Here is a 22,211-nt window from a genome sequence, read left to right as displayed (position 1 = left end):
TAAATGGGAACCAAACGGAGTAGGCAAAATAGGAACTAACAGAATAACAAAACAGAAGTCCACAACCGTGAGGGCGGAAACAGGGTGTATGCGATATCTGGTGGAGCAGAGAGGTCAACGGACCAGGGCAACATCTCCAGCCTGGAAGTCCAAGGTGGAGCTGCTGGCTTATGGGACTAAGGCAGAGATGGGGGCTCGACAGGGGTTACGATGGAGGGAGTGAGGATGACAGGGAAGCCGGAGGGAAGGAGAAGCCTGGTGGAGATGAAGGGGTGGAGAGTCGAGGCACAGCCAGAGACCCGGAAGTCAACGGTGGAAGTAGAGCAATGACTGACTGAGGCTGATCCAGATGGATGAGGGAGCCCAGAGGAGTCCCAGGGCTGGCGGACCATGGTGGAGTCGAAGGAATGCAGAGGCGATGTGGAGCCGACGGGCTCAACCTCAAGTCGAGCTGGTAGATGGGAGGCCCGAGGTGGAGCCCAAGAGCCACATGGAGCAAGCAGCGGGAGCAGAGCCGAGGAGCACAACGACACCAGTGGCTCCGATGGATCCAGGGAATTGGACAAAACCAACGGAGAAGATGGGACTAGGAAGTCAGGCAGGGATATCAGGAGGAAGATTTCCGGACAGAACCGGAACATCCAGATGGCCAGATGGAACCAGCATGAAAGGCAAAGACTCGAGGGTGGGTACTCGGGAGACTGGATCCGTGGACCACAGATCTATTAGGCAGTGGTCCGCTCCTGCCTCTGAAATTGACTGAGCAGATTGATTTGCCTCGGCGAAGACCCATGCAGCTGGTTCTGACATGGGCTCCCTTTCTCCCTTTCTCCCTTTCAGCTCATGTTACCCGGAGAGTCACCCCAGCTGTATCCTCCACCACCAGTATTCCACCAGTGCCCTGTTCTTGCAGGTGATGAGCCTCCATGCTAAAAATATTTTTTGGTCAGTTCTTCTATAACGGTGGTCTGCAGCACACACGACAATAGAGTTCATAAACAAAGTCTTTATTCAGAATAACAAATACTCAGGAGATATCGTGGAGGATGAAGGAAAATGCAAACCAAATAAACAAACGAGAACCAACAAGAGACTGAACGAAACAGGAAGTATAAATACAAGATGAACATAATGGGCCCTATTTTAACGATCTAAACGCAAAGTGTGAAGCGCACGGCGCAGGTGCACTCAGGGCGCGTCCACTTTTGCTATTTTAACGACGGAAAAACGCTCTGTGCGCCGGGCCGCATTTTTGAAATGGGTTGTCCCTATTCTCTTAATGAGTAATGGCCGTAACGTTCAATAAACCAATCAGAGTGTCATCTCCCATTCCCTTTAAGAGCAAGATGCGCTCGCACCATGGCGGATTGCAATTTACATGGCGGAATTTGTTGGCGGAAAAGCTGAACGCTTTTCAAGCGAAGAAACTGATCTGCTCGTGCGCGAAGTTAAAGCGGACTTGCAAATGCAGGCTTACAAATAGCTCCGTGCAAGTTAATATATATGTGTGTGTATTGGCACGATTGTTCAATTAATTAGCCAGTTTCGTTCATCATTATAAGTAGTAATAGGCTGAATTGAAAATAGGTAGCCTAATTCTAATACACGCAATGACTATTCATCATTAGATTTTTATATTTATGTAGCCTACACAATAATATTCTTTTACACTTTAATCCTTTTGTTTTTAATATTTGGCATGTTTGTGTGATGCGCATCCCTGTGTGTAATAAGCAAAGTCAACGCGCACTGTGGACGCGTCCAGAGGTGCAGTTTCTACCAACGTGATCTAACAAAAAAATATTGCGCCATTGACTTTAGACTTTAAACCAGGTTTGAGTTGGTCTATGGTGCAGTCTATTTTCAGCTCCTTAAAATAGCAATGCGCCGGCAATGCACCTGAACACACCTCTTTTTTAGACCAGCACGCCCATGGGCGCACTAACTGGCGCAAATGCATTTACTAATTTAAGGACGTGGCGCTGAACGGGAAAACGCGAACGGCGCCGGACGCAAACTAGCAAACACACTTGCGTCGCATTGCGCCGGGTGTATTATAGGGCCCAATGACTGACAGGTGATGATTATATGTAACTATAGAAAGAAACAAGGAGATATTCAGAAACCAATGAAACCGGAACTAAACGGAGTAGGTAGGAACTAACAGAACAGAACAACAAAACAGAAGTTCACATCCCTGACATTACTAGAACAGGTTTTCATGAATGTTCAAAAAACAAAAAAGCAAAAACAAAACAATCTTGCATTGTTGCAGCTCCTCTCTTCCCAGTCTGTCAGTAACGCTCTGTTTAGTTTCTGTCTCTATGAAGCCCCTCCCTCCAAAAAGCGAAATGTACTCTGATTGGTCGGCTGGATCAGTGTGTTATGACTGATCAACCGCTTTGTGTGTGTTTGGGAAATGTCACGCCCCTTACCACAACCACGAGTTTCAACACACTACTAACGCAACTCAACTAGACCTAGCCCCTTTATTTCCACATGCCTTGGGCAGGAATTATTTACATGTTGTGATAACATTTTGACGTGTTTGCGTTACAGTGATTTTACTACAGTAAGGGAAGCTGTGTTTCTATAAATTAGAATTATTTAAATCCTTATACCATGGTAAAATTCATTTTTGACACTGCCTCACATGGCTTTTTGCATTAGCATATTGTAAACCGTGTATATTTTTTATAGAATGTGACTGAACACATTATGCAATGATTAACATTTAAAACAGTTGTACGTTACCTCACTGTGACCTCAACATGATACATATTTAATTCGGCAAGTGGTGTCCAATTATTATCTAAAAATATTAAAATCCGCTGATGTTGCTTCCGAGCAGTGCACTCTGTTGCATACTGCTTAATATAAAAATGTATATCAACTTCTGGTATCATAAAATGGCAGTGTGCTTAAAGTATTGCAAAACTAACCCCAGTAAGTGTAGCTACAATATAATTAGTGTCACATGGTACGAGTAGTATGGCCACAAGCTATTCTGAACACAGGAGGAGGGAGAGGGACAGTAAGTAGAGGTGTTAATGCAATTTTGATCCACACAGCAGTCCTCCAGAGAGGCAGATGGGACAGGGGAGACCTGTTCCATAATTTCTTGTTCCTGTGTGACTCACAGGGCAAACAGCAGGTGTATTCTGTCAGCGGAAGCGGCATGCTCGCGTGTGTGTGTGTGTGTGTGACACACATGTTCCATCATCTCAAGCATTTGCACTGTGGCAAAGGTGTTTGGTCACAAGAGCAGCAGACAGTTATTGGGTGAGATGTTATGATAGATAGCTTGTGTTATGATAGAGGAAGTGTGTACTTATTCAGTTTGTGATGAGAAAAAAAAACACAAAATAAAATAAAAAAAAATGTTACATTTTGCAAAGGAGGCTTTCTCTCTTATTATAATGATCATGTGTCAGTGTATGTGTACGTTTGTGTGTCTTAGGCTACTACAGCATGACCTTTCTTAGCTCGAGACATATAATATTTCAAAAATCCATGACCTTTTAAACAGCAAAACAAGAATACAAACACTAAAACAATCACAAAAACTACGTAAAAAACAGTCAATATAACTTGTGTGCTACATTTCGTCTTCTGAAGCTTCTGAAGAAAAACAAAATCTGCTCATTTTTCTTGTTTATTTTTAATTGGCTATGAACCTCTTTAGTCTCTCTGGACTTTAATTATCAAGCTCTTGACTTTCATTAACCCAAACCATGGAACCTGAGGATTCTCTATCAGAAAAACACTTTATCTGAGCTACAGCCCTCTCGCTCATCTCATGACCTCAGATTACTTGATGTTGACTCCTTTGATTTTGATCTTCCTCCATTTCTTTTTGATTTACTTTTTTTGCCACAAGTAAATGTGAGCATCATTGTGCTTTCTTCGCCTCCTACAACCCTTTAACCAGCTCTTGCTTCTAATGTTGCTTCCCTTTCATGTTATACAGCTCTTCTTGATTCATATATATCCATGGCACTTTTGGCTTTGAAGAACCATTTTTGCAAGGCCAAGGCCGAAGGAGAGGGGGACGTTCTTTCTTTCTCACCACGGTCAAAAGAAAAGTGCCAGCCCTGTCAAAATAAACAATATAAAATATATATTTTTATTATCGGCATTAGCTGATGAGTTCTTCTGTTTGGTTGAAAAGTGTCAGGTTTTTAATTTTCACAGGGCTGAAAACAGTAGATGCACAAGAGCTCCCATTCTCCATCTTGATTGGTTTGCTGTCTTTGTTTAACAGTTCCAACTAATAAATTAAAGGGGTCTCAGGTGTCCCCAAAATGTGTCTGTGAAGTATCAGCTCAAAATACCCCACAGATCATTTATTATAGCATGTGAAATTTGCCTCTATTTTTGTGTGTTCCTTTAAATGCAAATGAGCTGCAGAGGATGGAGCTTTAACAGTTTGCGCTTCAGTTGCTCAACAACAACAAAGCTGGAGAATCTCACTCAGCCAAAATGAGGATTGTCAGTAACAGTGTTCAGCCTTACATTGTTCAAACCGGAGTGGACACTGATGGAGAGACTCAGGAAGAAGTTACAACTTTTAGAATGAAACTGGACATTTCTGAACGGTTAGTGGATACATTTACTGTATGCAGTTGCTGTGGAGTTGATTCAACTCATCGCAATGCCAACAACACTCTACTACAACAACTCTTCCTCATGTCTAAAGCAGCCCAACATGGCCTTAGCCCCTTTTTTGTGTGTTCTCTGGAGTTTTCTTGCACACATTCAGGCAGTTTCTGCTTCTTCTTTTGTTCTCTACGGTCTCTTTAGTGTGTATAGTGTAGTTTTTGTTGGATTGATTAACTGATTATTGCGTTTGCTCATTTGCTGACTGCTTGATTGCCCACACAGGCCTGTTTTAACAAGCTCTGCAGCAGGGGCCCAAACCTTGGCCTTCGTTAAGCCTTGTTAGACTTCTTAACAGTCATTAGAGTGCTCTTAATTGCTCCACCGCAGTGTCAGTCCACAGTGGGCAGTGGTGTGCATTCCGTATCCCCCTAAAAGAAAAGACACACCAAATCTTGCATGCTATTTTAAGCTAATCTTTATACACTGCTTTTATCTCCTCCTATCCTCTTCATACTCAGAATCATCTTTGAACTATACAGGAATATTTTCAAGTTGAAAACTGACAGAGAAGCCAGTGATGTTAGAGCCAGAAGTGTGTGAGTGCGTGTTTGAAAGTCCAGAAGCTCAGAATTAAACAGAAAACAGGAAAATATCCAAGCATTGAATTCATTAATGTATACTAAGTGTTTTTTTAAGATCATTCTCTTTTATGACACAGCCAACATGCCACCATCACATGACCTGGCCTCTGTAGATGTTGTGCAAACCAGTGTTATTTTAGTACATTATTATAGTTTATATTAATATTTAGAATTTTGAATAAGTTTTTATTTTGAGTTTTTATACTATATCTCTGTGAAATTTTAGTTAAAGTTTTAAAGTAATTTTGTTGTTTTTGACATATTCGTGAATTGTGGGGACATTCCTAAACCTACCCATCACAGGAAACTGTGCACATTTTTACTTTCTCAAAAAACTCATTCTGTATGATTTATAAGCCTTTTGAAAAGTGGGGACATGGGTAATGTCCTCATAAGTCACCCTCTGCTTGTAATACCTATGTCATACCCATGTCATTATACAAATTTGTGTCCTGATATGTCACAAAAATGCACACACACACCTACACACACACACACACACACACACACACACACACACACACACACACACACACACACACACACACACACACACTTAAGTCACTTTTCCTCTTCACAACGAGCTTGTGTAGGTCTAGACTTTCCCTCCAGATCAAGATCAATTTTCTACATCTGTCGGCTTCCATTAAACCCAGCTGCTTCAAACACACACAAGCACACACCTTTACTCTGTCCAGTCTGACAGCCAGCAGACCAATCCACACAGGACACTAATGACATGTTTACATATCAGGGTTGACTTTGTCTCACTCTCCTTGCTCTTGTGAGGGTGTGCTGGTGAGCACACATGTAAATCGTTTATTAAGATTTGCATTTCCATAGCTCTCTCTAATAACATCCTTTAGTTGATGTTATGACAGTCACTATATTGGTTTCCCATCAATGTCAGAATAAGAAATCAGTAGTTTTTATAGACTGCAAACACAGTAAACTCTGCTGGAAAATCAGCGCAAAGGTGGTTTTTGGTATATATTAGATGGTTTACAGTTGGTGCAAGCTGGTTTTGGTAGTTGGCCTTTGCACTTGTCCATCTTGAACCAGCTTGACCACCTTACAGTTTTTGCCCATTGCTTGAACACTATAGACACATGCTTAAACCAAAGTAACAAAACTTGAAGTTGGTGTTACTATACCTTAAACAAAGTGTAACCATACCTTAAACAAAAATGCTGCTTTGCACTTTAGTTGCAATTCTGTAACACACTTGCTCCTAAACACTACACACCATTTCATACACTTATAGTTCAAAAATAAATCTCAGGGTACCACTGGGAAAACACATCTACCTGTATTCAAAATACAACACACATTGGTTAATTGAAAAGACGTTGACACACACCTGAACACACATACTTACAAAACTGAACACCAGTCAGCGAGCTACAAAAAGGCCTCAGTTAAGCCATTTTGAGAACTTTGCAAGCATGGAGGTAGGGAGAGCTAGAGGCAGAGGAAGAGGAAGACAGAGAGAGAGAGGAGGACGTGGTCGAAGAGGCCACGCAAGGACCATTATTTCGGATGACATAAGAACAACTTTGGTGGACCATGTCATAAACCATGGCATGACTATGAGGGAAGCTGGGCAGAGAGTCAATCCTAATCTAAGCCGTTTCACAGTTTCATCCACAATAAGGACATTCCGACTGGAAAACAGGTGTGTCTTCAACTCTCTGCTCTACTCAGACTGTATCTAGAGTATTTACATTACTGTACCACATGTATTGTATTCCAGGGTGGCTAATGCTCCTTTTCCAACAAAACTGGTAGTTTTGTGAAACATACCGTGATAACGTGTTGAGATGTTTCAGTACTGTGTATGGTAAATACAGTAAAGTTCAGTATACACAGTACTGTAAAAAAGAAGCAAACGAGAACAATTTGTGGTTGCATTTTTCTACAGAATGGCTAAAAGACCTACTGGGGGTGGACGCCAACGCCTGTTCACCCAACAGCAGGAACTTGCCATAGTGAACCTAGTCAGAGCAAACAATGCAATCCGTCTCCACCAGCTACAGCAACAAATACTTGCAGATAGGCAAGTATTCAACAACATAAAATCGAGTAAGCATTACAACTATCAGATGCATCTTGGTAAAGCACAACATGACCATGAAGCAATTGTACAGGGTCCCATTTGAGAGGAACAGTGTCAGGGTCAAAGAACTTTGACATGAATATGTACAGGTAAGCGTTTCAGTCCTTTACATTTACAATAAAGAATGGGTACAGTCCGGTAACAGATGAATATGTACCACTGGATTAGTACCACATAGATACATTCAGAAAGCTACATAGGTACCTGTGTGGTGAGGTGGGTCGGTTGTGTATATGTAGAAGTGTGTGCTTTGAGTAAAGCCATCCACAATATGTATTTTTTGCTACAGAGAATCTTGGACATGGACGGAGCTGCCCAGCCGCATGAATGTATTTACATTGACGATGCTGGATTCAACCTTAGCAAAAACAGACGACGGGGTCGTAATATAATTGGCCAAAGGGCAATTTTGCACGTCCCAAGGCAACGCGGGGGAAATATCACATTTTGTGCTGCCATAAGTCTTCGAGGCCTACTACACCATCATGCCAAACTGGGTCCCTATAATGTGCAATACATCATCACGATTCTAGATGCACTTCATGATGCATAGGATCAGGACAGGATGGACCAGAGCAGGTTTGTTGTTGTCTGGGATAATGTTAATTTCCATTGGGCTGCTCTGGTCCAGAACTGGTTCACCAACCATGATCACTTTGAAGTTCTGTACTTGCTCGCCATTTCTAAATCCTATAGAGGACATTTTTTCCGCTTGGAGATGGCGCGTATATGACCGCCAACCACATGCCCGTATGTCTCTTCTGCAGGCAATGGAACAGGCCAGCGGAGACATCTATCCAGGGATGGATTCGACACACAAGGGGATATTTTCCCCGATGCTTAACGAGAGAAGACATTGCTTGTGATGTTGATGGGATCCTGTGGCCAGACCCCAACAGACAGCAGGATCCATAAGCCCACTTGGGCACAATTGTGTTTTTCTGTGTTTACAGTAGTGTATTGTTTGTTTTATTTTTGATTTAACTGAATTTACTGTACTGTTAAATATACTACTGTGATGTAATAATTTTGAAATCAGTATTTCATTTTTTGGTTGTTGTGAAAACATGCCCTCTGTGGAACTGAAGAAAAATACTGAAAACAAAAGACTGCAGTTTTTTACATAAAGTAGACTAGTGTGTTGCTGCTGATCTGAAAGTGTATTCATATGATTCAAGTGGGTATCATTTTGTCATCAGAGTGACATTTTGACAAAGGTCAATTTGACATAGATGTGAATGCTTTATTTCCCAGTGTTGTGTCTTATTTGCTTGTGTGTAGAGTTTTGACACAATGAGCCAAATTTAGCAAAACGTGTCTAAGCAACGGGCAAAAACTGTAAGCTCTCCCAGCTTAACATGACAGCGCTAGCTAACTTTTCCACCCTTGCCTTAAACTGACATAGTAAGCATTCTGTAGTCAGACATGGATCAGTAATTACATGATTCTGCTGGCTAAAGACAGTTTTGATTATACTCAAATATAAAGACAGGTGCTATCTGGAACGGTAGTGTAGATATTTTCACAACTTTACCATTCCACAGCCAGCACTATATTTCAATGACACCACCAAGAAAGGTGGTGCACACCAAACAAGCGGACAAAGACCCCTGTAAACCTTTAGGTTTCCACTTCCAAACGAACTCTGGTGGGTTCGACTGAAATATGAAATGCAACATGGACCAAGGACATCTAAACTGGATGTGATGTCACAAAATGCGACCCTAAAAATGACAGAAGGCTCAAACATACCTGGTTCTTTTAATCATAGGAGTTTGTAAAGACTACAACAACTAACTATTCTCATCTGGTAAAAATACTATCATATGTACACACATATGTACAACGAGCGCTTTTAGCCCAGCACACATTGTTTCGGATGTTCTGCAATTTCCATCGCAAAACATACGTCATAAAAGCTGTGTTTTTTTGTATGTTTAGGTTTGGTCTTAAAAATGACATTAGCTATGTTTCCATCACCCTGTTTATATGCATTTTGAAGTATTGCATCAGAAATGATGAAAAGTTTGATCACTAGCGATGGTTTTTGACTTGTGAAAAAGAGTTAATGCGAATAATTGGAGATGGAAATGCATTTGCTGAATAAATTCTGACGTAGCGAACATTAAATCTGCATGACTAAAGGCCCGTTCACACCAAGAACGATAACTATATAGATAACAATAAAGAAATAGTTCTAAAAATCATTCTAAATGAAGAATAGCACTGTCCACACCACAGCTATAACAATATAGAGAGCAATGCTATCGTTGGGATCACTTTCAGAACAATTTTTTTTCCAGCTGTTGAATGATAAAACACTGACAGCCAATCAGAATCCGTTCTAATTTAAGGGCTCATGCATTTAAAATGGCAGACGACACTGCGCTGATATCGCAGAGGTCCAGAAAAATCCACCACTGTTTGACAAGTCAAACACCCTTTTCAAGGATACTTTTTAAAATGGATATATGGAAAACAATCGGTCATATCCTCAGAATAAATAGTGAGAAGAGATCATTATGCCAGGCTAGCAAACAGTGTAACATACAATGACGTCAGATCGAGTGCTAGTTTTAACAACATTGTCTTGAACCTTGAAGTTGCAGTGATGTTTTTATTCCACTATATTAATACATCAGTTAAATTCACTGTTAGATTAGATCGATTACACTAGCTATTCACTCGAAACATAGCATATTGAGGACATCTGCTGCTTAAAGCCACCTAAATGCAACAAGAACAGCAAAAACATGTTGTACAGACTTTGAAATGTGCGTGAGCTTAGAAAAAACAGACCAGTATCGTTCATTGGTGTGAACGCAAATATAGTTATTGTTACAGTTATCTTTATAATTATCGTTCTTGGTGTTTTATTTGTTGTTGGTTACACTGTCATCCACTCGAACAACTTGATGGAAAAGCACCTAATTTGCATGATTGTTTGCTTTTCTTTTTTTGTGAACTTTAAAAAGATTTACTTCACATTTGGATTTTTGATCTGGACCAAAAGAACTAAGAGAACCGAACTACAAGTGTGAACACTCCCTAAGTTTACTTGATAAGTGACTCAAACAAAAATATATATCTTTCAAAGTTTTGATGCCACTAACCTACCTGACAAATACTGGCAGATCCAATGATTAGTTCCTCCTCAAAGCTACATAAAACCATCCAATCAGATTTAAACTAGACATTTCAGCAAACGGACAGTGCGTCTGAATGTAATTACAAAATAATCAAAAATGACAGTGCTGAAAAGATGCTGCCTATAACTGAACAGGTTGCCCAACTCTTTGATGTGATGTCAACATGTGCTTAATTGGAGACTCTCATTATCTCTTGTAGAACAGCAACCGGTTGGCTGTTTAAACCGGAGGACACTCCCACTGGCTAATGCAGAGCAGAACTCACTTTTAATGGCTGAGAAAACACTGAAAAGGCAAATGAAGCTGAGAGGTCTCACTCTGCCACAGCTGATGATCAAAAGCTTTATTTAACTCTGCTAAACACCCGTCTGACTGTCCATTCTCCATATTCACACTCATATACACACATATAATAACAACCCAGGTGAGCTCCATTTCCATGTAAGCACCAGGCAGTTTAGCTCCAGTCCACTGCCTGAAATAGCTTCAGCCTCCCTGGAGACCTGAGTCACCCAAGCCTAACATCTGTGAGAGGAGTGACTGTTAGTGAATCCGCTGAGCTCTTCGCTGTATACTGAACATTTACCAGAGAGGTCTGAGATTAACCAGTGTCTGGATCAGTAATTTCATATGAGACACTTTGAATTTTCAAAGTAATCTAAATGCATTCAACAATATTAAACGAGAGACAAACCAGAGCGTGTGCATCCCACCTGTACATCCTGCCATTTTAATGGCTGACAAATTGCACACCGCCAGTCATCATGCCACTGACACTACTGCCTGGTCTGAGTTTATTAAAACCATGCAAATATTGTGCAATCCTCTGGGGAAAACAAAAATAATACAAGAAATATCACGTAATGCTCTGGAGACAACGAGACAGACAACTGTATAAATAAACAATCTCTTCTTATTATTTTAATGCATCTTTGGAGCTTCAGCTGGTGGGTTTTAGTTACTCAAACATCCAGCCAAGACTTTTCTTGAATTTATATCTGCACTATTACATAACAGAGGACTGTTTGTTTTCTTTTCGACTGTATGTGTGTAATTTTGTTTGTATAAAGCTTATGAATAAAACTCTAAAACTAGTTTTATAGACAAATATAAATTCTGCTAATTTTTGTGCATTTAAAAAAAAAAGATTAAAATGATTAATGTGATTAAATTTAATTTAATTTGATTAAATTTAGCATCATTCAAGCATCATTTACATTAGAATATACTTTACATATACTTTGTATCAAGTTTTTAGAAATAGAAATACAAAAAAGAAGACTATGAAAGATTCTGGCTGACAACATCTAAATAGCCTAAATAATTCTTGGCTATGAATAAATCTCTAAAACTAGTTTTATAGACAAATATAAATTCTTCTAATTTGTGCGCATTTAATGATAATTTAATTATAATTAAAATTATTAATATAATTAAAATTATTAAATTACAATTAAAATATTTTATTATATTTTATTTTATTATTTCATTTTACTTTAGAGTTGGACCATGTATGAAATGTCTAAATGATGTATATGTTTAGGTCAGTCGGTGCCATTTTATATTTCTATTTCTATTATTAATTAAGCTCATACATATTAAAGATTCACGCATCATTTACATTAGAATATACTTTACATATACTTTGTATAACGTTTTTAGAAATAGAAATACTAACTAACTAACTAAATGAATGAATGAATAAATAAATAAATGAATGAATGAATGAATGAATGAATGAATGAATGAATGAATGAATGAATGAATGAATGAATGAATGAATGAATGAATGAATGAATGAATGAATTACTATGAAGATTCTGGCTGACAAAATTTTCTAAATAGGCTACATTATTCTTGGTTATTAAAGATTCGCTCATCTACTTTGTTCAAATCCATCAGCTAGTTAATGTGTTCTGTGGGATTTTTCCACACAAATCATCAGGGATTATTTCTGAGCCAAACTGCCTTTCATCATCTACTGTTTTTAGACAGATATATAGATTTACAGATGAGGAATTAGTCGAACCGTGTCCTTTAAAGCAGCTTTTGATGCTATTTTTGAGTGTCAGAGTCAAGATATGTTTCAAAACTTTGCCTCTTTTTTTTTTTTTTTTAAACTTTACACACAAATCCAAGGACTGCACACACAAAATACAAAATGCCTCACATCTCTTGCAAAATGATGAAGCAATGCATTCATAATAACACAAACACATTTTAAAAGCAAACATTTGTCTTACATTGCAAACACCTTAACCATAATATTGTATTTTTGGGTATATCAAATACAAACCTAAGAACCTAAACCTCTTCTTTCATGAGCTACTATGTACATTTCTGTACAAGATTGAAAGTAACTGGCAGAAAGATGTTGAAAAATTCACAGTAAACACAAAAGCAAGATTGAAACCAAACTATTTATTTTTTTACTGTAAGCATCTGTGGTTGTGAACACAGTATTACACAGTACGAAAGAAAAGAAATACATCAACCATGTGTAGTTGGACAGAAACAATGGTTGTGTTTGAAAAAGGAAATCAAAATACTTCCTGTTAGATTTTGGTGTGTTACATGGTTTTATGTAACTGAATCGAAGGCCGAGAATTGGTTTTGCGGATCTGGTGTTTTAGTGTCCGGTTTCAGAAATTGTGTGACAAGTAAGAGTTTTGTGTGTAAGCAGTTGAAAAAAACAGTAATTACTGGATGAAACGTTCCCTGCATTTATTAGGTCTCTCAGAACTTAATGGTTTCTGCCAGATTCTGACTGAGGAAGGCTCAAGTGCACTTATGACCTCACATCTACAGTACTTAAATGCATATACTATGTCTGCTTGTTTACCTCTCTCTCTCAGTCATCACAGAGCTTTTGGTCATGCAGAGAAAATTAGAAGAGATTGCGCAGTTGTGATCATGAAAGGAAACTTCATTTCAGCCCAAAGCCAAAGCCAGTTTAATTGGCTGTGCTGGAGTGTGTGAGTGTATTTACATTTGATGATGGATGGATGGACAAAGAGAGGGAAAAGAGGAGACAGAAAGGAATTAGAAGGACCATATAAGGTACAAATGGGAGAGTTTAAAGGAAAATGGCTTTGACATCATGCACAGCCATATTTAAAAATCTATATTTCCTGCATTTTTAGTGGCACAATGCACAATCGAAGCATTTTAGCAAAGTTTCAGAGCATGGTTTCCTTCTTTTTTTTCTTTTCACTCTTGCTTTCTGTCTTATCAGTATGTCGATAAGAGGAGGGAGGATGTGACCTTAAGGAAAATCAAAACCCAGCCTTCACCTGCACACACACACACACATATATAGAGAGCCCCTGAGACGCAAACAAAATTAGCATATGCTGACAGCTGTAGCTTTTTGATTGATGGCCAGTCTGACAGACCAGTAAATTCTGCTGTCGGATGACAATCTTCAAACCTGTGCTGAATATACCCCAATGATTGATATCTATAGAGATATATCTGTGTGTACATATGAGAGAGAGAGATTTATGTGTCTATGCGTAAAGTGTATAGTTCTGACAGCTCAATCAATCATGCGGACAAACATCCATCTATTACACTAATAATAAGACATAAATAAACACATTATAACTGCACTATTGAGGTGTCTGTAAACATGATATGATAATGTCTGCTGGTAACATGGATAAATGGCTCTTAGGGGCATCTGTAGATGTCTTAGCGAGTTAGGCTGTTTTCACACTTGTCCTGTACTTGGATCGAGATCAATTCCATCCCTCTCCGTCTGCTGTTTCTCTTTTTATATTGTACTTTTGGTCATTACATTTATGAATATCAGTTCAGTTCTGCGATTGAGCTCATAACTGTGAACTTTATTGGACTGTGCCCAAGACTACTTTTTTCCAAGCTTTCAATTTGTTTGTGAAACACTTTTTGGCAATCAACTGCACATCAGCAAAATTCAGCAAAGTTTACACAACACCAAACAAATGAAACAATGTGTAATGGACTTGAGTCCACACCAATATGAAAGCAGCCTTGAACAGTCACATTTTCTGGTGGTTAATATTATTATTGTGGCTAAATCTTTATTATTTATATATTTTTTATAAATAAATGGACTCCTCTAGACCCCTGAAGGTGTGCTGTGGTATCTGGCACCAAGATGTTAGCAGCAGATCCTTTAAGTCCTGTAAGTTGCGAGATGGATCCTCCATGGATCGGACTTGTTTGTTCAGCACATCCCACAGATGCTCGATTGGATTGAGATCTGGGGAATTTGGAGGCCAAGTCAACACCTCAAACTTGTTGTTGTGCTCCTTGCTGAATTTTTGATTTGTGGCAGGACGCATTATCCTGCTGAAAGAGACCACAGCCACCAGGGAATATTGTTTCCATGAAAGGATGTACATGGTCTGCAACAGTGTTAGGTAGGTGGTACGTGTCAAAGTAACATCCACATGGATGGCAGGACCCAAGGTTTCCCAGCAGAACAAAGCATCACACTGCCTCCGCCGGCTTGCCTTCTTCCCATAGTGCATCCTGGTGCCATGTGTTCCCCAGGTAAGCGACGCACACGCACCCGGCCATCCACATGATGTAAAAGAAGACATGATTCATCAGACCAGTCCACCTTCTTCCATTGCTCCGTGGTCCAGTTCTGATGCTCACGTGTCCACTGTTGGCTCTTTCAGTGGTGGACAGGGGTCAGCATGGGCACCCTGACTGGTCTGCAGCTATGCAGCTCCATACTCAACAAACTGATGCACTGTGTATTCTGACACCTTTCTATCAGAACCAGCATTCAGTTCTTGAGCAATTTGAGCTACAGTAGCTCATCTGTTGGATCGGACCACACGGGCCAGCCTTCGCTCCCCACATGCATCAGTGAGCCTTGGCCACCCATGACCCTGTCGCCGGTTCACCACTGTTCCTTCCTTGGAGCACTTTTGATAGAGACTGACCACTGCAGACCGGGAACACCCCACAAGAGCTGCAGTTTTGGAGATGATCTGACCCAGTTGTCTAGCCATCACAATTTGTCCCTTGTCAAACTCACATATATATATATATATAATATGCAAAGCTGAATTTTCAGCATCATTACTCCAGTCTTCAGGGTCACATGATCCTTCAGAAATCATTCTAATATGTTGATTTGCTGCTCAAGAAATATTTCTGAATATTATCAATGTTGAAAACAGCTGTGCTGCTTCATATTTTATTCTAAAGTGTTTGTGTGTTGTACACTACTCTTCTAAAGTTTTGGGTCAGTAAGTTTTTTTAAAAGAAATTAATATTTTTATTTAGCAAAGATGTATTAAACTGATAAAAAAAAAGTAAGTTAAATGTCTGTTTGAAATAAATGCTGTTCTTTTAAACTTTTCTGTTCATCAAAGAATCCTGAAAAAATGTATAACAGTTTCCACACACTGTAAAAAAAATCCCGTTGTTTCTACGGAAAAATAACGGCAGCTGTGGTTACCAGAACAATACTGTAAAAATGACATCAAACCGTAAACATACTTACGGAGTTACATGTGAATTTTACATTTTAAATATGTATATTTAACATTGGATTTCAGTACAATGTAAAAAAAAATCCCAGTAAAATTTACGGTAAAATAACATATTTCATTAACTGATAAAATGTTAATTTACCAACATAATGAAGTACTAATATCTGTTTTGTATCTTTATAATACACTGACAGTCACCAAACACAGTGGTGATGAGAGTCACATGATGAATCAAAGTTCATCACAAGCAGCTTTTCCACAAGCTGAGGAGGACAATACTAATATATAGAAGGTGAACTCAGTGTCATTCACACACACACTAAACACCATCATGGTAACATGCATGAAATTTTAAAAATGCAATAAACATTAATTTAACAACATTAGATGTAACATAAAACCCTATTGTACATAACTGATTAGAATAAAAATAAGGAAAAACTAAGAAGAAACAGAGTTATTTCAACAAAAATATATCAAATGTGAAGTGTCACGCAGGGAATTGTGCGAATGTCAATTTACGTTTTTTCACTGTAAATTTTACAATGAATTGTTATTTCTCACTTCCAAAAACTGTGAATTTAACGGTATTTCACCGTAAAATTACATTAAATGTACCACTATGTTACAGTTATTCACCGTATATAGTACGGAAACTTTCTGTAAACCAATTAACAGTTTTTCACCGCAGCATTTTTACAGTCTTTTACTGTTAAAATCACGGTTATATTTTACAGTGCATAAATATGAAGCAGCACAACTTTTTTCAACATTGATAATAAGAAGAAATGTTTGAGCAGCAAATCAGCATATTAGAATGATTTCTAAAAGATCATGTGACACTGAAGACTGGAGTAATGATGCTGAAAATTCAGCTTTGACTTCACAGGAAGAAATTACATTTTAAAATATATCACAATAGAAAACAGTTATTAAAAGTTTCACAATATTACTGTACTTTTACTGTATTTTTGATCAAATAAATGCAGTGTTAGTGAGCAGAAGAGAGCTTTTGCTTTTGAAAGGTAATGTTAGGTTGGCTGTTTTGCAACATTATTGAGGATGCTATGTTTTATTTATTATTTCAATAAAGGAAAAAAATTCATGATACAGTTATTCACTGAGTAGGATTGTGGGCAAAAATAGAGGAAGGTGTAACATCCGTAGAGTCTGGGCTATTTTGGGATGACTGAGTCACAGTCAGCGTACAAACTACAAGGTGACAACGTGTTTCGTGATTCAGAAGTGTCGGGTACATTGTGTGTGTGTGTGGATCTGAATGCTTTCAGGATTGAAAATGCGTGTGTGTACTATGGTTGGCTGGCAGGAGTAAGCTTGTTTTATTTAGGAGCAAGCTGATTCTTAACGTGCAGCCCCTAGATGTGTGTGTGTGTATGTGTGAGAGAGTCTATAAATATTAGCAGCCCTTGCACAGAGATGCTGTAGGGTTCGCAGCTCTGTCTTTGATGTGCAGCTCTTCTCTGATGCATGTGTATCCAAATGCGTAAAGCACGTGTCTGATATTTAATGAGAACACTCTGATAGAGGCATGATGGATAGTCTGAAAGTGTGTAACAGATGGAGACACCTAGTGAGAGAATAAGGGGTAAAAATTGACATGTAAAATCCTATCTCTTGATTTATACATAAACTTGCTGTTGAGAGATTCAATGTTTGAATGATTCAAGGAGATTTTTCATATGAACCAGAAAACCCTGAAAGATCAATATGCACTCACACTAATTACAACCAAGAAGTCCATGTGAGATTTAAAACGTGGTGCGCACACACACACACAAACACACGCACACACACACACACACGCACACACACACCTCAGTTCAGATAAAGCTCAGCTGTGTTGCGCTCTGACTGCACACTTTCATTATACATGATCTTTTTAGCAAGATGCAGAACTCAAATATGCACTTCACCATTCCCTGCATGCTAAACAGCTTGTTTATTAACCGGAGAACAAGGTTACAGTTACGAATGAGGTTGTGTCTGTATGTTTATGCATGAATATGTCAGAATAGCTCAAATGTGAGTGTTGTTCTGTCAAAACTTACACATTCTGTAACAAATTCAAAGAAATGAAGGACAGTCAGGACCAAATGAGAATGCTTCAGTTGGTTTGAGCATCTCTATCAGCCTGACACAGCATCACTGGATCAACCAATGGCATTAGTTTGGGGGCGGGGCTATTTGCATGTCCAACCAACAGCAGAAAGGGGGGAGCATTTGAGAAACCCATTTAAAAACATTCATTACTCTTGAAGTTTTGTTTGTTGATGCAGTTTTAATATGAAAAATGAAGATGAATGAGTTTTTTTGAGGGAAATATATTAAGGACATAAAAAATAAAGATCAATTTTGTGATAAAACTTTAATAAAGCTTTAATTTTAATATTTATTCATTAAATATTGGGCTTTTTATACCACATCGATGTGCTAACTTCAATTAATTATGGCTGGGCAAAATAAACACCTAAACATATACATTTTGTTTAACATATGACGTATTAATAATAATAAAAAATTATATTTGTTAGCCTTTTGACATGGTTTAAAGGTGTGATTGTATTCAGTCAAGACACATAATAATTGAATAAATCCTATATAATCCTATAAATCGTTATAATCCTATATTATATATATATATATATATATATATATATATATATATATATAGTAAATTGTAAAATATGGGAAAAATTATGTTTTTTGAACATTCAAGCATGAAAACAAAATCAAAACCTTGAAAAGGGGCATAATAGGTCTTTAAGATCTCTGTAAACATTTAAGAGTTTTTAATGATTTGAAAGTTTAAAAGTGAATTTGAGATATCTGAGTACTTTTGAGTACACACCCTGTTTTTATTTAAGCTTAAGACATCTTTTAACACCACATCAGTATGATTCCATGAGCCACCATCATCACTGTTTCTCTACATACTGCTGAATATGAGGCAGCTCTTTTTTAATGAGAAAATAAAGCCTCGTTAAAGGCAACACAGGTTTGATTTTGCTGCTAATGAGAGTGAGAACGACCGCTAATTTCTGCATAAGGCTTTTCTACACATGATGGAGATGGTGTCAGGGGAGATTGATTTTTTCTCTCTCATACACATAAACAAAAGGGACTGACGTCTACAGTACAACATAACTACTGACGTTTACTGAGCCGAGATGTTTATAGTAGCTGAGGTAAAAGACAAAAAATAAAAAATAAAAACAGGAAGACTCAAATGCCATACCAATAAAATAGCATTTTAGATTCTGAGGAATATTTAGCGACATTAACTTAGCAAAAGCAGCCTTAAATGTCGTCTAAACAAGGCAGGAAGTTGAGGGACCTAAAACAGCAGGATGCAGAAAAATAAATCCACAGCAGATGATGGCTGGAAGATAACACATATTTTAACAGCTCTCTTTTCCAAGATCTCAACCAGACTGAAAAAAAAGGAAGCTCTTTTTTTAACAGGAAGTTAACAGCCAACCCAGAAAGCAAACAAAAGTAACCACGTTCAAGAGAAAGATGTGTGAGATACATAGATACATATAGTGTCGCCTACTCCCTACAAAGTGTTGCCTACTTCATACATAGGGTCACCTACTCCAAACGGTCGCATACTCCATACATAGTGTCGCCTACTCCATACATAGTGTCGCCTACTCCATACATAGGGTCACATACTCCATACATAGCGTCGCCTACTCAATACATAGTGTTGCCTACTCCATACATAGGGTCGTCTACTCTCTACAAAGTGTTGCCTACTTCATACATAGGGTCACCTACTCCAAAGGGTCGCATACTCCATACATAGCGTTGTCTACTCCATACATAGTGTCATCTACTCCCCACATAGTGTCATCTACTCCATACATAGTGTCATCTACTCCATACATAGGGTCGCCAGCTTCATAGGGACATTTACTCCTTACATAGTGTCACCTACTCCATACATAGGGTCGTCTACTCCATACATAGTGTCACCTACTCCATACATAGGGTCGCCAGCTTCATAGGGTCATTTACTCCCTACATAGTGTCATCTACTCCATACATAAGGTCGCCAGCTTCATAGGGTCATTTACTCCCTACATAGGGTCGCTAGCTTCATAGGGTCATTTACTCCTTACATAGTTTCACCTACTCCATACATAGCCTTGCCTACTCCATACATAGTGTCACCTACTCCATACATAGTGTCACCTACTCCATACATAGTGTCACCTACTCCATACATAGTGTCGTCTACTCCATACATAGTGTTGCCTACTCCATATATAGTATTACCTACTCCATACATAGTGTCTTCTACTCCCTACATAGGGTTGCCTACTCCATACATAGTGTCATCTACTCCCGACATAGGGTTGCCTACTCCATACACAGTGTCATCTACTCCATACATAGGGTCGCCTACTCCATACATAGTGTCACCTACTCCATACATAGTGTCGTCTACTCCATACATAGTGTTGCCTACTCCATATATAGTATTACCTACTCCATACATAGTGTCTTCTACTCCATACATAGTCTCACCTACTCTATACATAGTGTCGCCTACTCCCTACGTAGTGTCGTCTACTCCATACATAGTGTGGCCTACTCCATACATAGTGTCATCTAGTCCATTCATAGGGTTGTGTACTCCATACATAATGTCATCTACTCCCTACGTAGTGTCTCCTACTCCATACAGAGTGTCGTCTACCCCTTTCATAGTGTCGCCTACCCCATACATAGTGTCACCTACTCCCTACATAGTGTCGCCTACTCCATACATAGTGTTGCCTACCCCATACAGTTTCATCTACTCCCTAACATAGTGTCGACTACTCCATACATAGTGTTGCCTACTCCCTACATAGTGTCACTTACTCCCTACATAGTGTCGTCACTCCATACATAGTTTCATCTACTCGATACATAGTGTTGCCTATTCCATACAGTGTGGCCTACTCCCTACATAGTTTTGCCTACTCCCTACATAGTGTTGCCTACTCCATACATAGTGTTGCCTACTCCCTACATAGTGTCACCTACTCCCTACATAGTGTCGCCTACTCCATACATAGTGTTGCCTACCCCATACAGTTTCATCTACTCCCTAACATAGTGTCGACTACTCCATACATAGTGTTGCCTACTCCCTACATAGTGTCACTTACTCCCTACATAGTGTCGTCACTCCATACATAGTTTCATCTACTCGATACATAGTGTTGCCTATTCCATACAGTGTGGCCTACTCCCTACATAGTTTTGCCTACTCCCTACATAGTGTTGCCTACCCCACACAGTTTCATCTTCTCCCTAACATAGTGTCGTCTACTCCATACATAGTGTTGCCTACTCCCTACATAGTGTCACCTACTCCCTACATAGTGTCGCCTACTCCATACATAGTGTCACCTACTCCCTACATATTGTCGCCTACTCCATACATAGTTTCATCTACTCCATACATAGTGTTGCCTATTCCATACATAGTGTGGCCTACTCCATATATAGTCTCACCTACTCCATACATAGTGTCATCTGCTCCCTACACAGTGTAGTCTACACCCTACATAGTGTCACCTATTCCATACATAGTGTCAGCTACTCCATTCATAGTGTCATCTACTCTATACATTGTGTCGTATACTCCATACATAGTGTCGTCTACTCCACACATAGTGTTGCTTACTCCAGACAGTGTCATCTACTCCCTCCATAGTGTCACCTACCCCATACATAGTGTCAGCTACTCCATTCATAGTGCCGTCTACTCCATACATAGTGTTGTCTACTCTATACATAGTGCCGTCTACTCCATACAGTGTCACCTTATGTAATTTTGTTTCTTGAGTAAATGTATCTTGATTAAAAAACTTTAGATATTTGTATTGGCAAAAAACAAGACAAAAATACTGAGTAAGAAAAATGCACAATTAGTCAATTTGACAATTTGATTTTATAAAATGACCAGTTATCTAATTTTTTCCCACCTTCTCTGAGAAGGACCCTTGTGATGCTCCCTTAGAATTTGACTTAGTAGAGTTTTGGAACAGAGCCAATGTGTCCACATTTCTATGAAGGAAAATAAATGCCATCCAAACACATTTCCATGATCACACGTAGAGGAGATACACACATTTTCATCTTTCTTACACACACAGAGCAGCTGACAGAAGGAATCAAGTTTTTACTT

The 22,211-nt window shown here is 38.9% G+C and overlaps 1 protein-coding gene across 1 annotated transcript; it reads left to right on the top strand.

Moving 5' to 3' along the window:
• Positions 1–390: 390 nt before the first annotated feature.
• Positions 391–21,737, top strand: LOC137023541 (dynein heavy chain). Its single transcript, XM_067390741.1, is given in 6 exon segments — positions 391–685; positions 841–913; positions 19,669–19,917; positions 20,174–20,821; positions 20,908–21,111; positions 21,341–21,737. Coding segments are annotated over 6 exon segments (1,866 nt in total).
• Positions 21,738–22,211: the final 474 nt, after the last annotated feature.

The sequence above is a fragment of the Chanodichthys erythropterus genome, chromosome 7 (assembly GCF_024489055.1).
Source record: "Chanodichthys erythropterus isolate Z2021 chromosome 7, ASM2448905v1, whole genome shotgun sequence".
Lineage (NCBI taxonomy): Eukaryota > Metazoa > Chordata > Actinopteri > Cypriniformes > Xenocyprididae > Chanodichthys > Chanodichthys erythropterus.
The sequence above is the reverse complement of the archived record's forward strand: the minus strand, read 5'-3'. Positions and strand labels throughout refer to the sequence as shown.